The sequence below is a fragment of the Lichenostomus cassidix genome, chromosome 20, assembly GCF_008360975.1.
Source record: "Lichenostomus cassidix isolate B80296 chromosome 20, HeHo_3.0, whole genome shotgun sequence".
Taxonomy (NCBI): domain Eukaryota; kingdom Metazoa; phylum Chordata; class Aves; order Passeriformes; family Meliphagidae; genus Lichenostomus; species Lichenostomus cassidix.
The window spans coordinates 5,705,983-5,721,090 of NC_139500.1; the positions used below are offsets into that span (position 1 = coordinate 5,705,983).

General features: G+C 42.4%; 1 protein-coding gene across 2 annotated transcripts; it reads left to right on the top strand.

Annotated features, from left to right (window-relative positions):
- Nucleotides 1-5,906: 5,906 nt before the first annotated feature.
- On the top strand, nt 5,907-14,436 carry BIRC7 (baculoviral IAP repeat containing 7). 2 transcript variants are annotated; one of them, XM_085079106.1, is made up of 8 exons: nt 5,907-6,046; nt 8,317-8,845; nt 9,792-9,891; nt 10,502-10,583; nt 10,666-10,711; nt 11,614-11,832; nt 12,709-12,774; nt 13,281-14,436. In XM_085079106.1, the coding sequence occupies exons 1-8, from the start codon at nt 6,011-6,013 to the stop codon at nt 13,481-13,483; spliced, it is 1,281 nt and encodes a 426-aa protein (XP_084935232.1). In that variant the 5' UTR covers nt 5,907-6,010; the 3' UTR covers nt 13,484-14,436. The 2 variants fall into 2 exon arrangements, with proteins under 2 accessions (XP_084935232.1, XP_084935233.1); XM_085079107.1 differs by lacking the exon at nt 11,614-11,832.
- Nucleotides 14,437-15,108: the final 672 nt, after the last annotated feature.

Sequence of the window (15,108 nt, forward strand, 5' to 3'; positions counted from 1 at the left end):
AGAGCTCTCTTTGCTTCAACATCCCAACGTACAGGGGATGCTCTTAGGCTGTACCTGTTAGATTAGACCCAAAAGCATCATGTCACATATGTACATGCATGTATACATCCAAGTCTTTGTGGGAGTATTTCTTTTCCTTTTGCATTTGGAAAATGGGAATTGTTTTTTCTTCCTGGTAATGCTAAGAATGATCTTGTCTATCCGTTGAGAAGTGCATAATCTTTAGAGATAAAACCAGTGAGACAAAAGGTCGCAGTTGAAGGATATAGGTAAGGCAATAATAATATTTATATAAATATATAACTTAGGATACTCTTGGAGTGTAACACTGTAACCCAGGGGGTGACACAGTTTGGTTTTGGCTTAGTTGAAAGAAATATATTCTAGTATAAGAAAAAATCACGTTTACCTTTTTTTCCTTTGCTAACACACTGAAATCTCAGAAGACTTCATGTGTAAACTACAGAATACTTTTGTTGGTGTTTTTTTTTTCTTTTAATTTAGATTTTATAGTGATTTTATTCAGCTTTCTCTGCCCTTAACAAGAGAGAAATCAAATACTGCCATAATGGAATCATCTCCCTCCTGCACCCCACACCCCTATGGAATGTCACCAAACCAAGGATCCAGCATTCATCTCCACCATTTTAGCGTGAAAAATAACAGCAGACACACAGAGAGAAATTGTATCTGTTCTCCTCTCCTGTTTCTCATGTCACTGACACATTGTCTGTGAAAACATGAGGAGGGAAGTCATATGCAGAGAGTGTGGCCTGTGAACAGATCCCATCTGACATCAGCATCACACATGCTGTTCCCTGCAAGACAACTTCCTTGAAAGCTGTAGTAGAGGAGCTCAACGGAGCAACGACTGAGCACAGGGACTCTCCCCATCTCCCTCTTGATCTTCACCCTTGTTAATTCCTTCTTGCTGCTGTCCTGTGGTTTCCAATAAATTGTAAGGTCAGTCTGGTTACTTTGTTGTGCACTTTTCCCTTCAGCTTTTTGCAGTGACTTCAGGTTGTTTTGTTGTCTTTCTTCCTCGTCTTTCAATCTTGCTATTGATTATTGATACAGGGACAAAATAACCTATTCCAAGCCAATTTGCATGGAGCAAAGCAGATGATTGTATTGTGAATAGCTCAAGAATAGATCTTTCTGCCTGTTGCCCAAGCAATATTCAGGCAGCCAGGCACATTCTCTGCAATGAAAACACAATCCAGACAATAGCAGGATTTAATTGGAAAATCAGATGTTCTATGATTCTTGATGGCTGATTTTCTGCCAATTATAAAGTGGGATGAGCTCTGTTAGAATCACAACAATGCCTGACAAAATTTACAGGTAATTGAATGGCTGAATGGTGGAACTTTGGCCACAAGTGGGTGAGAAACTCTTCTGAGGAGCTGTTAGTTTTATTTATGAACAATTTGGAGTAGCAAAGCCACTCAGTTTACATGAGGCTCCAGGTTTGGTCCTGTATCCTGCCTTGGAGTAGGAAAAGGGAACAGAGCTCACATGTGAGGCTCCTCCATGTCGGAATCAGAAGGAATTGGGAAATGATCAGAGTCTGTCAGAGGGAGAGGAAGAAGCACAATTCATCTCTGGGGAAACCTGCCGGAAGGAAGGAAGGAAGGAAGGAAGGAAGGAAGGAAGGAAGGAAGGAAGGAAGGAAAAGGATATAATTTATGTATTCCATGCTCACTGTGGGAATATACTTAGCCCTACAGTTCTCTCCCCAAACTAATTTTTATTCCCAGTCCCTGTGCTGCTGCTCAGGCCTCTAAGCACTTTCCTTGCTCTTTGCATCTTTGGATTGTTGATCTGCTGAAAACTGAAAATAGTTCATTCAATTTGCAGCAGCATTGAATTTTTACAGATTTTTTCCAAGGATTCAAAATGTTATGGGAAACAAAAAAGTACAACAAATAATGGATGGGGTTTGGGGTTGTTCTTTATTTCTTTTTTTTTTTTTTTTTCTCATGATCTTTAGGTTCACCAGAGAGGGCAAGATGGGGTAGAGAACTGAATAAAGAGAAAAGCAGACCCTTGAAAAAGAAACTCACATTTTTCAGCTCCAAAAGCCATTTAGAAAAATAAAAGAGAAGCTATTTTCTACAAACACTTTCCTCTGAAAAAGAAGTGAACAGTTGTCAACCCACTCTTCAACAGGAGAAATATTTTTTATAATAGGCTGGACACTGAAACCATGAAGTTATAAAACAATTTTCCTTGATCCAAGGAATATTAGTTTGCTTTCCTCCCAAATCACAGTAGGATTTTAAGGCCAGTTCCTCTATTGATTTTTTGAGTATCTGCTGTGCTTTGCAGATTTTCCTTTTCATATGTACTGTGTTCTGTTCTGTGGGCTGGGATATTAATAGGATTTGATCTGAAGCACTTTCATGAATCACGTTGCAAGCTACATTTAGCTATTCCTAACTATTACAATACCTAAAGTTTTGAGGCAATCAAATGCCATGGGAGTGGGGGCCAGAGGAAAGAATTAGGGCAGGAGATTGAAAGATTTGAATCCCTAGGAAATCACTTCACAAAACGGGTATTTGTTACTCACCTGTGCATTAGTTCCAGCCAGCTATATTTATAGTATATGTACTTTTTACAAGAGCATGCAGTGAAAGGATAACGGGGAATGGCTTTGAACTAAAAGAAGAGAAATTTAGGTTTGATGTTAGGAAGCAGTTTTGTACTCAGAGGGTGGTGAGGCACAGGTTTCCCAGAGAAGCTGTGGCTGCCTCTGGATCCCTGGAAGTGTCCAAGGCCAGGTTGGACAGGGCTTGGAGCAACCTGGGATAGTGGAAGGTGTCCCTGTCCATGGCAGTGGTTTGAATGAGATGAGCTTTAAGGTCCCTTCCAACCCAAACCATTCAGGGATTCTATGATTGTCTTCATAGCAGCATTTTCCAAGCTTCCTGAATTAATGACTGTTAATGCATGGAGAAATAAATCATTTATTATTATTAAAGCGTTACATTTGTTTTTCATTATTACTGAAAAGTCCACTGAGGGAAGTGCAGCAAGGAAAACGTTGGTAGGCAGAGAAGATCCCTGTAGATGTCTAGCAGGACTTGTTATGGGAAAAGAAAAACTTGAGCTGCATGAAACAGCAAAGTGAGACTTCTGAGCTTTGCCCTGCCCTGTGGGAATGGCTTTGTGTTTGTCCCAGGGGTGACCAGTCACTTCCCAGTGTGTCTTGTCATTATTCACTGGGTTGAATCCTGCTTCCTGCCCACAGTGGATTTGTTTTATGGATGCTGTGGAGCTCTGTGTCAACATCCAGCAGTGTGCTGTGGTCCCTCAGGACTGCCCTGGGAGGCAGCTGAGCAGACAGTCACCCTCGTGGGTGATCCTGTGGCAGCAGCAGTGCCAGCAGCTCCCCAGAGAGCAGCAGAGTGCAGGTGCTGTGCTGCACGACCAGACCAGCTGCCCCTTCATTGGCAAGGAAGGGGAAGGACAACACACAAGGAAGAGGCAGCCAGAAGAGAAAAAGTGAGGCCCTAAATGGAGAAACAACAGCAGTCATCTGTGTCTAGGGCTTTAAGTGCAGTGATTCTGTCTACTCTGCTTCAGGCTGGAAAACAGTTATAGCACAAGGTCTGAATGGCTGATTCTGAAAAATGGATCCATGTCTTCATAGTGGCTAACATCTGAATGAGTGGGAATAGGAACTATGCCATAAATTTGCTTGATACCCAGTCCCTTTACACATCCCTTGCAGGGGTGGCAAGCTGTGGTGTCTCCTTTTGTGTTCCAGCCTCTTCGTTTCTTCACCAATGCCAACTGATACCTTTTTTTCCCCCTGTTATAAAATCCTCTTTCCTCTGTAAACTCTTAATTTATTGATGAAAGCACAATAGTCTTCCTCAAGCCAAGCCCCAGAACAGCTTCATCCCCTTACAGCTGTGTAGCACCTCGAGGTTAGGGATGCTGAATTCTGCTGGAGTTTTTCCCGGGGCTCCAGTCACTTCAGTTGCTTTCAAGCTCTTCATTATGCTGTCTCCAGCTATACTCTGGCCCTTGTATTTATTGATTGTTTTCCTTCCGAATCAGGCTGATAATAGCAAGCAGATTTTAGATTAATTATGTTTATATTACTTTCTTTGTCGAGTGTTTCCAATCACTGTCTAGTGATGGCACTGTTGAACATTATCACTGATCTGTCCTGGGCTCCTGATTGATGTTTACTGATTCCCACATTTGTTTATCACTAGCTCACGACACTCTTCATTTTAAGAAGCATTCAGGAGTTCAGTAGGACATCTTATTGCTCTGAAAAGGAGCTGAAAATGTATGACTTGCTAAAAAGGATCAATATTAGTTGTATGCAACTCACTACTGAATACATTATTTGCTTTCTAAAGTTTGGTGTGCTAAAATCAAACCCCATCATTTATACATGCTGATTTGTTTTTACTTGCTCTCAGCACCACACTTGGTGTCATTTCATCTTCTTTTGCTACAGTCATCTCACTGCTCCTCCTGAGCTTTCCCCTGTTGGTGAAACATTCCCCCCAAAATCACAAGTGTATCCCCACAGATAATCAACCTAAAGGTTGTCCTGAAGTTTGTATGATGGAAGAATGTTATGTATACAAGAAAAAAATCCCAAATAACCACTGCCAGAAACAGACAAATGTTGTCAATTAAGTTAGAAGCTGCTTCTGAGTTGATTTGTACAGCTTTTCCTTCTTTAACAATCAGGCTGGGGGTTCCCCTAAAACAGGTGGAATTGTGCACACCCTTGAGAAGCCAGGTTGTTATAAGCAGTAGAGGATGAGGTCATTGCTTGAAAAATGCTTCATAAAATCAGAATTACAAATCACTGATATTGATTAACAACTCATCAGCATGCTACAACTCATCAGCAGACCCCAAACAGCCTCTGTAGAAGGGATTTTGTTAACTCTGTCCCTTAGATTTTTAGGAAGAATTCTTCAAAAATCAGCATACAGTTAGAAAGAACAGCATCCATGGAGCAGAAGATAAGGTGCAATTATCTTTATATGTATTTTATTGCATAGAAATTTACCAAGGACAAACCTCCCCAGCACATTCTCTTGTTACAGGATTCTGTAAATGTCATATAAAAGCACTGCCCTCTACTGCTCAGGGGCTTTCATTAACGAGTGTTTAATTAGAAAAAACCCAACGCTGTTCTTTTTAATGAGAATGTTTGTATAGGCTTGTCTGTAAGAAAAGGACCCTGGATATTTTTATTAAAAGAAAAATGTGAATTTATCATTTCAAAGAAGCATAAACCACCTATGTTATTATGTTTTCATGGACAACTGATGCTTTGTCAATAGTTTAGAATAAGCTTTAATGCATCTCCTCAGGCAGAAATGTGGTGAAGGGAAACATATTTTCAAGTAATTGCACCTTTCAAAACTATCCTGCAAATCTTCCACTTTGTGGAGTTGTGACCACATGAAGGCAAAGGAATAGGAAGATTTCAAGTTGAGAAGATGCAATGGTGGAAAAAGACTTGATTCCTGAAGTAAAGGCAGTGCAATCTGTTCAAGCTGGCTGGAGAAAATTCTTGTTGCTCTTTATCTGCTAATTTCACAGTACATTTTCTTAAGAAAGGTAAGTTGCAAAACACATGTGAAAACAAGTTGAAAAAGATACAGAAATACTGTTATTAGAGTCACAGCAAAAGAGGGAGATGACAGCCATTATGTCACAGGAGTCAGGGTGTCACACCTGGTGCTGTTCTAGCTTTTAACAAGATTAGTTATTTTCTGAAGAAAGCTTGATCTTAGTGTTACACCTTTGCCACATGACTCCTATTAATAAAGCTGAAATTTGGACTCATTAGCCAATTGAGTTTCAGCCCAAACCCAACCAATTAGGGGCAACTAAGCACTATAAATGGCCTCTGGGGCAGGTGGGTTCACTCACACCTTGGGAGTGTTTCTGCTTTGGGAGAGAGGTTTGAGGAGAGCAAGGCTTTTGTGGGAAGCTTGTGGTGTTGACAGAGCTTTAGGTCATGGAAGCTTTCTGGGGTTTTGTTAGCATGTTGCAGGTAAAGCTGGGATTCTTTTCTTTAAATAATTTTTATTTTATTGTGCTGATTGTAGAGAATTGTTGGTATGAGCTGTAATGTTGCTTTGACTTTGTATTACTACGCAAGTTGTGGGAGAATAGGGGTTTTTAGTGGTGGTGTAACTATTTAAAATTCTGATTTGGTTTGGGGAGTCTTGTTAGCAGAGTTAACAAATCTCCTGCAGAGCATATGAATATGTAGGTAAACCATAATGTAATTCTTAAGCCACAGATAAATATATTTGTTCTTCTATGTTGCACCTCTTCTTAAAAAGGTTTTTTGGTGAAGAAATAATTTTCTTTGTGGAAACACAAAGCAAAAGCTGTGAAACTCACACTCCTGTACTTGCTAGGTGGAGGAAAGCTATGATAACCTGATCTGTGAAACCCAGAATTTGTTGTAGCTTAAGAGTTATAGCTTTTGTTTTGTTAGGGCTCAAGATGAGAGCAGCACTCGTTGTGGAGCTGTGCCTTGTGAGCAAGCTTCTGTGTTCTGGGAGCAAAATCTGCTGTGAAGGCAAACAATCTGTCTGCTCCTCAGTTTGCTTAGCTTGCAGATTCTGCTGGGCATCAGTGACTAATGGCTGGGGAGTTTTCTTTCTGTATGGACTCTTCTTTATGACAGTGACATAGTTCTTGGGTAACTTCTTTATTGTATTAAATAAAGCACGGTTGCTATAAGACACTTTTGGAGCTTTTTCTTTCAACTTTGTTTTTAGCTGTTATAGGAGGAAATTCTGGTTGCTAATGGATGTTCTCTTCCTTGCTACCTTTTACTGTGATGGACATGTGGTTGAGCAAGCTTGGGTTTGCTTTTAAAATCTCACTAAATGTGTAAAACCTATGAAGGATGGCGGTGGGTTGTGTGATTACAATGCCCTGTAAGTCTTTTTTTTTTTTTTTTCCCTCCAAATGTGCTGCAGCACTTAATTAAGAAGAATAGCACTTCAGAGATGCCCCTGGCCTGAGTGTTTCTTAAGCCCCTCATGGTCTCTGTGATGGTATTTAGCTGCTGCATCTGTGGTTTCCACTTGTTTTTATTTAACTGTGCCAATTTCAAGGAGTGCACTGCTGTAATTATCTGTTATCTTAATGTGCTGTACCAGCCTTGAAAAACTTTAAGGCGTGTATTTATATTTTTTATCTTGATTTAGCCTTTTTCTCTGTGATGTTTTGGGGTCTGTGTGCTTCTAATGCTTAGCCCTGATAACCAGGAGATTGCTGAACTTCTTGGGATGAACTCACCTATTGAGTTGGGTGGGTAAAGGGATTTTCAGGACACTTAGTTAAAAAAAGAGTTGATTGCACCTTTTACTTAGTCACATACATAGGGCCTTCACTCCCAAGGAAGTCCTCTAGTGTAGCTGCTTTAGTTGCTGCTGGTTCTCAGCTGTGTTTTTGTAATGCATTTTGAAAGTGTCTTTGCCATCCATGGGGAAACTGTTGGAAGCAGTAGCTAAGTTGCAGTTCAGCTTAATCACACAAAGAATGTCTGTTACCTAAAGCTGGATGAGAGCTTGGATAAAAAGGCACTTGGAAACTTCCTTAATTTCTCTCTTCCTCTTGCACAGAAGGAGCACAGGCAGAAAATGACAAAAACTAGAAAAGCCTTGATTTAAGGACACCACCTCATAGAAACTGCACCTAATTATTTTAGGCTATGACTTGGAAAGCTCTCTTTCATAGAGCTATTTCTAGATATTCACTGTTTAATTACAACGACAATATTATGAAAAATCTACTGATGCTTTGTTTGGTGTGTGGCTGTAAATGGGAGATTGAGACATTATTTGTTTGGGTGTGGCTGTTCTGTTTTGTTATGGCATGCCTGGTTTTAGGAATAAAAAAGCAGAGCCCTTTTAAAGCTAGTTTAAAAGCTGAGTGAACTGACTGGGGATTTATCTTGCAGCTCAGATGCCAAAAGCTGGATTGGCTCAGCTTGGGAGGCAGCACAGGTTTTATCCTCTCCCTGCCTTCTCTGTTCCATCTTCCCTATAAATTGGCAGAGGGGCTTGGAAAGCACTGGGCTCTTCCTGCCAGACACCAGTGAGAGCTCAGCAAAAGTTCAACAGCAAAGTACAGAAACACCAGGTCTGTGACTGGGCTGCAGTTCTGAAACAAGCTGGGCTTTGTTGTGACCAGGAGCTTTCTGGAATGTGCGTGGGGATGGGGAATAATAACGTGGGGTGAGTGCTGCCTGGCGCTGGGAATGCAGCTGACTGCCCTGGGCTCTCTCCTCCTCTCTTTCAGAGCAGGGCCATGGGGGATGCAGCACCAGCAGAGCAGCCTGAGCCCAGGGCTGCTCGCTGCCAGCTCTTTGATTCCAGCATGAGGAGCGTGGCGAGGAGGATGAGGACTTTCCAGCGCTGGCCCCGCACTGCCCCGGTGTCTGCCCGAGACCTGGTGGAGGCTGGATTTTTCTATGTGGGCCCCAGGGATGAAGTGCAGTGTTTCTGCTGTGGAGGTGTCCTGAAGGACTGGAGACCTGGTGATTGCCCCATCATAGAGCACCTGAATTTCTTCCCATCCTGCAAATACGTCTGCGGTGAGGATGTTGGCAACCAGGAGATGCTGTCCCTGCAGGAGATCTTTGACACTGTGGATGGGCAGTTCCTGAGTCTCTTGCAGGGGATAGTGAGTGAGGAGACAGCTCTGCCCAACGAGCCAGAGTACCCTGAGATGGTGACAGAGGAGATGAGACTGTCTACATTTGAGAACTGGCCGCCAAATTCTGTCATGCATCCCGAGCAACTGGCTAGAGCAGGGTTCTTTTACACAGGTAGGTACTCTGGGGAAATGTCCTCAACTCTTATTCAAGTGAACATCTGAAAGTTTCACTGTGTTTTATTGCTCTTACAAATACTTGCAAGTATGTGTAGTGTAGTGTAAAACCACATCCTTCCTTCAGCCTGCGCTGTTTAATTTGCTGCTGTGCAGAATTCATTTCAATATTTAACTCCTGCTTGGGTATTGAGGGATCCACTAGTAAATAAACCCCCTTTCCAGGAGTGGAAAAGATGATGTGTTTTAAACAGATATTTTCCTGACAGAAAGGTGTGTGCCTTGATCTGCTGAGTGTATTTATTCCTTGCACTTCTGAAAGAACTTGAGCTTGCCTGGTGTGTCATGTTTTGTATAAACTCTGTCTTGCACTGAAGTCTTTTCTTCTCAAAACCCCAAATCTGAGTGAAACCTGTCAGCCCATCTGGCTGTCACTGTGGCTTGTTGCTCTAAGGACTCTTGATGTGAAATACAGAAATATTTTTTAATAGGCAATATTTCTCGTAGTCTCATACATGTGAATGTCAATATAATGTGATTGTTTCCCTCTGAGAAAGCTTTGCTGGTAAGGCAATAGGTTTGAAGAAGTACTCATCTCTGAATTGACCAGTCAGAGAAAATATTTGCACTCTAGCAGACTGTGCTTAGTGATCAAAGTATGTTCACAGGTATAACTAATTACAGCTCTGCTCTATATGCAGGCAAGGGGGTTTGGATGAGGGGATGTGGATGGAGCTCAGGTGCTCCCATGGATGTTCCCTGTTAGCTTGTGACCTCCTTCTGGAATCATCTCAACCAGCTGCAGCTCTGGGAGCTCAGACTGAGTCACTGTACAATGTGCACAGTGTTGGTCAATTGTCATGTGTTCATCTCTTCTGTCCAAAGCCTGTGTTTTGTGCTGAGTTTCTCTCAGATATCAAATAATCCCTTGCTCTCCCTTTCAGGACGAGGAGATGTGGTGAGGTGTTTTTACTGTGATGGAGGAGTGAGGAGCTGGTCCCTTGGAGATGATCCTTGGAGGGAACACGCCAAATGGTATCCAGAGTAAGTCAGCCTTGGTTGACAAATACCCCTCAGAGCAAAGCCAAAAGATAGGTCATGTGTTTCACACTGATAATGCTCTTTCATAGAATAGAAATATTCTGTATTCACCTTAAAGGCAAAATAAAATGTTCAAGTTCAGGTGGAATGGCACAGTTCAGACCAGAGATTCTCTAATTTGCCCTAGAGTTCACCTCTAAGAGTTCAATTAATTACTTTCTTTGGCATCAAAGAAGAGCTTTCCTTACTCCTACTCGGAGGTACAAGAAATGTATTGTAAGCCTTGGGTTTCTGCAGCAGTTCTTGGGTTTTTCCTGTGCACTGCTCTCATCACAGTCCTGTGGTCTGTTCTATAGCATGTTACAAATGAGCTCATCTTGGGCCCAAAAAAAATATTTGATTAAGGGGAGGAGATCATGAGCTTTTCATTGTCAACCTTTGTGCAAGAAGTTGGGGGGAGAAACACCATGATACCCAATCTTTAATGAATATATAAAACTTTGCTCATTGCCCATAGCACCCTTGGCTTCTCAAATTCAAAAGTCTACTCATTCAAATTCTACTTTCACTTGGGAGACTCTGTAATAATGTATTTAAACCTTTCTGCTCACAGGTGTGAATTTTTACTGCACTCAAGGGGGAGAGACTTTGTTAGCAGTGTTCAGGCGACATTTTCTACCACCCTGCTGGCTCCAGTGAGTCACAAATATTTTGTGTGTCGTGGATTAGTCTTGGTAGATGGGGGAGTTTTGAACACATTCTTTTTGTCATTTTCAGAGACATTCCTGGGATCAGACTGAGCAAGAATCCTCTCCCTACCAAGGTCAGTGCTGTAATTCCATGGTGTTTTCTGGTGAAAGTGGTGTAGTCTGAGTGCCACCAGCCCAGCCCAGCTCCTGTGCCCTCTGTTGACATGGTGTTTGTGGGATGTTTTGATATCCTAGAAGCTGTTTCGCTTTGATTTTTAGGAAATGGTCTCTAGCTCAGGAAAAATTGCTTGTTCTTGTGAGACATCTTAGTCTGAGGCCAGAGACTCTTAGCTAGTCAGGATAATCATGTGAGTTTTGAGTGCTTACCTAACTTACCTTTGACTTTTGCATGTTCTTCCTGTTGATGTCTGTCTGTAAAGTCTTTCACTACAATGATTTACACATGCTAGATAAGAGACCAGAGAACAGTAGAGGGTCTAGATGTTCATGAAAGTGTTGATGCTGGGGATTATTCCCATTTATCAGTTGCTGCCAGAAATGTAAGTAGGTGAAATTTGGCTCCCATAAGCTCAAGCAAGAATTGAGCCTTTGATCAGACTGCCAGCTGAATTCCCTACTTCTATTGTTACTGATGAATGATTGAGCTTGATTGAGGTAGGGGAGGCTTCATTTGGGATGTTCCACTTGGTGTTCATGACAGCAGTTCTGAGGCTTCAGTTCTGGGCTGTGGAAACAGCGATAAGGATTCTGGACTGAGGCCAAACACAGGAGACTATGTTCACTGATAAAGTAAAATGAACCATCCAAAGTAAATGCCTGGGCTTTTATGAAATTGGTTTTGATTAACTTGCTTTTGAAGTTAAAAAAAAAAGTGGATGTTAATGTAGCTATATGGATAGCTTGAGGAGTGTTCTAGAATGTTAATGCCATTTTATGCAGAGCACTTTCAAGGAATGGCACACTTCTTGCCCAAAGCTCTGCCTTTTTGGTGAAGTACCTGTTCACTGCTTTACAGATCCTCTGAGGCACTGGAAATTGCTGGCTCATCCTTCTGAGGATCAGAGTGTCATAGTGCACAATGTCCTGCAGATGGGCTTTGACCCCACCTGGGTGGCAAACCTGGTAGAGAATAAATTTTTGCTGAGTGGGACTTTCTACCAGTCTGAGTCGGAGCTGATTGCAGACGTGCTGCACTCAGGCTGGGGGGCCAGCAGCTGTGCAGGGGGAAGCAGAGGTAGGCTTGACTCTCACCTGGGCTGGCAAGTGTTTAACCTCTTGCTCACCTCACCCTGAGCACTGCTGGGAGTGTCTTGAGGATCTGCCTTCTCTCATCCCGGGCTGGAATTCAGAGGGGTAAAGCCCCAGAGTCTGCTTTTCCTTGGGAGGCTGAGCAATGAGGTTCTGATTTAAAGAAACCTGGAGCAGCTGTGGTTCCTGGGGTGTCAGTGGCTGTGTCTGCCTGCACTGGGCTGTGCTGGGGATGTCCTTGGTGTTTCCTGCTGCCCTCAGACCTGCAGTAACTGGCAGTTCCACAATGTGGAGGCTTGTGCATAAATTCACATCTGATCCAGACAGAGGCAGCTGTCTGAAGCAAAGCTTCTAGGATGGATGATCACTCCAAGACTATTTAAACCAGGATAAATAACTTGATTAGAAACAGCCATACTTCTTGCCTGGACAATATATATTTTTTCCCTAACTTCTGTCTTGTGTAATCTGTTTTGTGAAGTCTGTTTGCCAAATGAAGTTTACTTGAAGATGCAGTTTCAAAGCTCCTGTCTCCACAGCATGGTCTGCCATTTCTGTAGCTAAAATTCCGCAAAACTGAAGATGCAATTAAATAGTAGCACAGGAGCAGGAACGAGCAGCTGATGGCTCTTGCTGTCTGATAGATAAACCAATTTTGAGCATAGAATGTGCTGTGGACAGGCCTTGGTTGGGAGGCTACCTAGCACAGCTACTGAAAAACCATGGAATAGTTACACCAGGCTGAATAAAGAAATCTTTAACCAGATGCTTCTGAGGTCCAGGGTAGTTCATCTTCTCACAGCACTGTCTGGAGAGGGATAAAGGGGGGTAGCATTTAATACCATCTTTTCTGGTTATCCAGGTGCAGCTCAGAGAGATTCTGGAACATCAAGACAAGAGATGCGATCTGTGCAGCAAAAGGAATCAGGTGCTCTGGGCTGGCAGTGGTGGGGAATTGAGCTTAGGCATAACTGGGAAGAGTTTTAGAATAACAGCATCAATAGTCAGTATATTAACTCTTTTTTTTTTTTTTTTTTAATTTTGAAGGAGACTGTGTGCTAGTTTGAGTGGTACCTGAGCATAAGAGCCCTTATTCAGGGATTGGAGTGCCCCTGTGAAGCAGCTGCTACAAAAAAAATCCAGTTTATCAGGATAATTAATTTAGCACAGTGAATGCTGTTGATCTCTGTCCCTGCTCAGTCCAGCATGTGTAGATAAGCTGAATCTTGTGTAGATAAGCTAGTCTATAATAGCTGGAGTTTTTCAGCTTGAATGAAACTTGCCTGAGAGGTACTTTTGCCATCTTCACACTCAGTGTCTGAACAAAGGAATGAGAAAGTTGCAGAGTGACTTCCTAAGCTGTCACAACTGTCACACTGGAGCTGTGACAATACTAACAGTTTGGGCTTTTTTTTTTTTCTTTTTTTGGTGAAGATGAATCTCAGCTGAGCACAGAAGAGCAGCTCCGCCGCCTGCAAGAGGAAAGGATGTGCAAAGTGTGCATGGACAAAGATGTGTCTGTTGTGTTTGTCCCCTGTGGCCACCTGGTAGCTTGTGGAGAATGTGCCCTCAATTTGAGACTGTGTCCCATCTGCAGAGCTGTCATCCAGGGCAGTGTGAGAGCTTTCATGTCCTGAGCCATGCTGCACCTAAGGGCAAAGTTAAGTCTATACAACTCATCTATAACTCAGCAGAGGGAGGGAATAAGTCAATAGTTTGATGCTGGAGCAATCTTATTTGCAGGGTAGCTTGGCATAAGTGAAAAACTCTCTAAATGTGCCTCCCATGCACAATGTTTCTAGGAAGAGCTGCTGGTTTGATGTACTCTTGCTGATCTTGCTTTAGGACTGCTCCAGAAAAACTGTTGGGTTCTTTTGTCTTCCAAAGTGAGGCTTTTGTTGACAGATTCTTCTTCACATTTTTGTGTTCTCAAGTGGGTCTTTGCTCTCTGAAATCAAAGGCTGTTTTCAGCAGACTCTAGTTCCTTCTCACTACTTAGCAGTTGTCTAGAGATTATTCTGCTAGGGCTTCCTTCAGTAAGTTTGATTGAAAATGGGAGTATTTTTTAATACAAAACGCATTCCATTGAGACTAGGATACTCAGCAGCAATGTGTTGTGGGGGAGGGAGAATCTACCTTTTTCTCCTGAGCTCTTTGCTGTCATTTTTCCCCTCCCCTTTTTGTTGAATTTTCGACAACTGATGAAATGTTTCAGTAATACTTGAATTTGCATAGCTGAGTGGAAAAGCCTGGCCTGATTCTCCAATCTCTTTGCTGCTCTCAGCTGACCTCCCCAGTGAAAGGCTCTTCGCTCAGGGTCACTAAAATGCTCTCCTGGAAGCTTCTTATGGAGCTCTTCCCTGGCTGTTGGGTACTATCCCACTAGAAAACACCTATGGAAACTTACCTTTTTAGGACTTCTGTTTTCTGGCTAAACTGGTGATTCTTATTTAAAATGGAATATTCTATCGTGTAGCCAAAGAGAGTAAGTTTCATCCATACTATCCCTTGTTAACTGAAGGGAAAGGAAATATGTTTTTTAAAGTGAACTGTTCTTTTTCATGGAATAAAATGTTTTCTTTGTTTAACTTAGAGGTCTGAGTATCTGATTCTAGTAGATTCCCTGCTGGGGGAGGGCTGTGGTGGTGTCCTAAGATGTTAGAGGGAATCAGGTTGTAGATCACATCTGTCCTTCAGTGCTACATGGGCATGAGTAAGAAAAGCAACTATTTTTACCATCCATTAGTTTGAGCAACTTTTAAGGTGTCAGTTATCCCTAGATCATGTGGGAGGGCAGCTCTCTTCATCCCTGCCTTCAGAAGAAGGGAATATCAGTGCAGTTCTTGGTAAAGATGAGAGAAACTACTTGTTGAGTGGTTTAAACTCTGCAACTCTCAAAGGAAGGGGTGGGTCTGTGCCAGACAGCAGCTTTCCTAGGGAACAGAATGTCACCACCATGCCAAATTAGGTGCTGTCTGGGTTCAAGGTATCACTGGCTTTGTTTTGCCTCTATAAATACAGCAAAAGCTTATAGTTTAAATGGATGTGCTAATCTGAGAAGGGAAAACACCACCAGCTCAGTGCTGGAACAGTGTTATTTGCTCCCAAACTCAACTCAGTGTGACTGGAAGCTAAGCAAGGCTGGAAATGGACCAGCTTTTTTCTGGGGCTTCTCCTGTTGAACACCTTGAAAACTCTGGTTTTTCCACATCAGGAAGGGAGGAGCTGTTTTTTTCCCTAGGGGAAATGTCTCTTCCCAAAC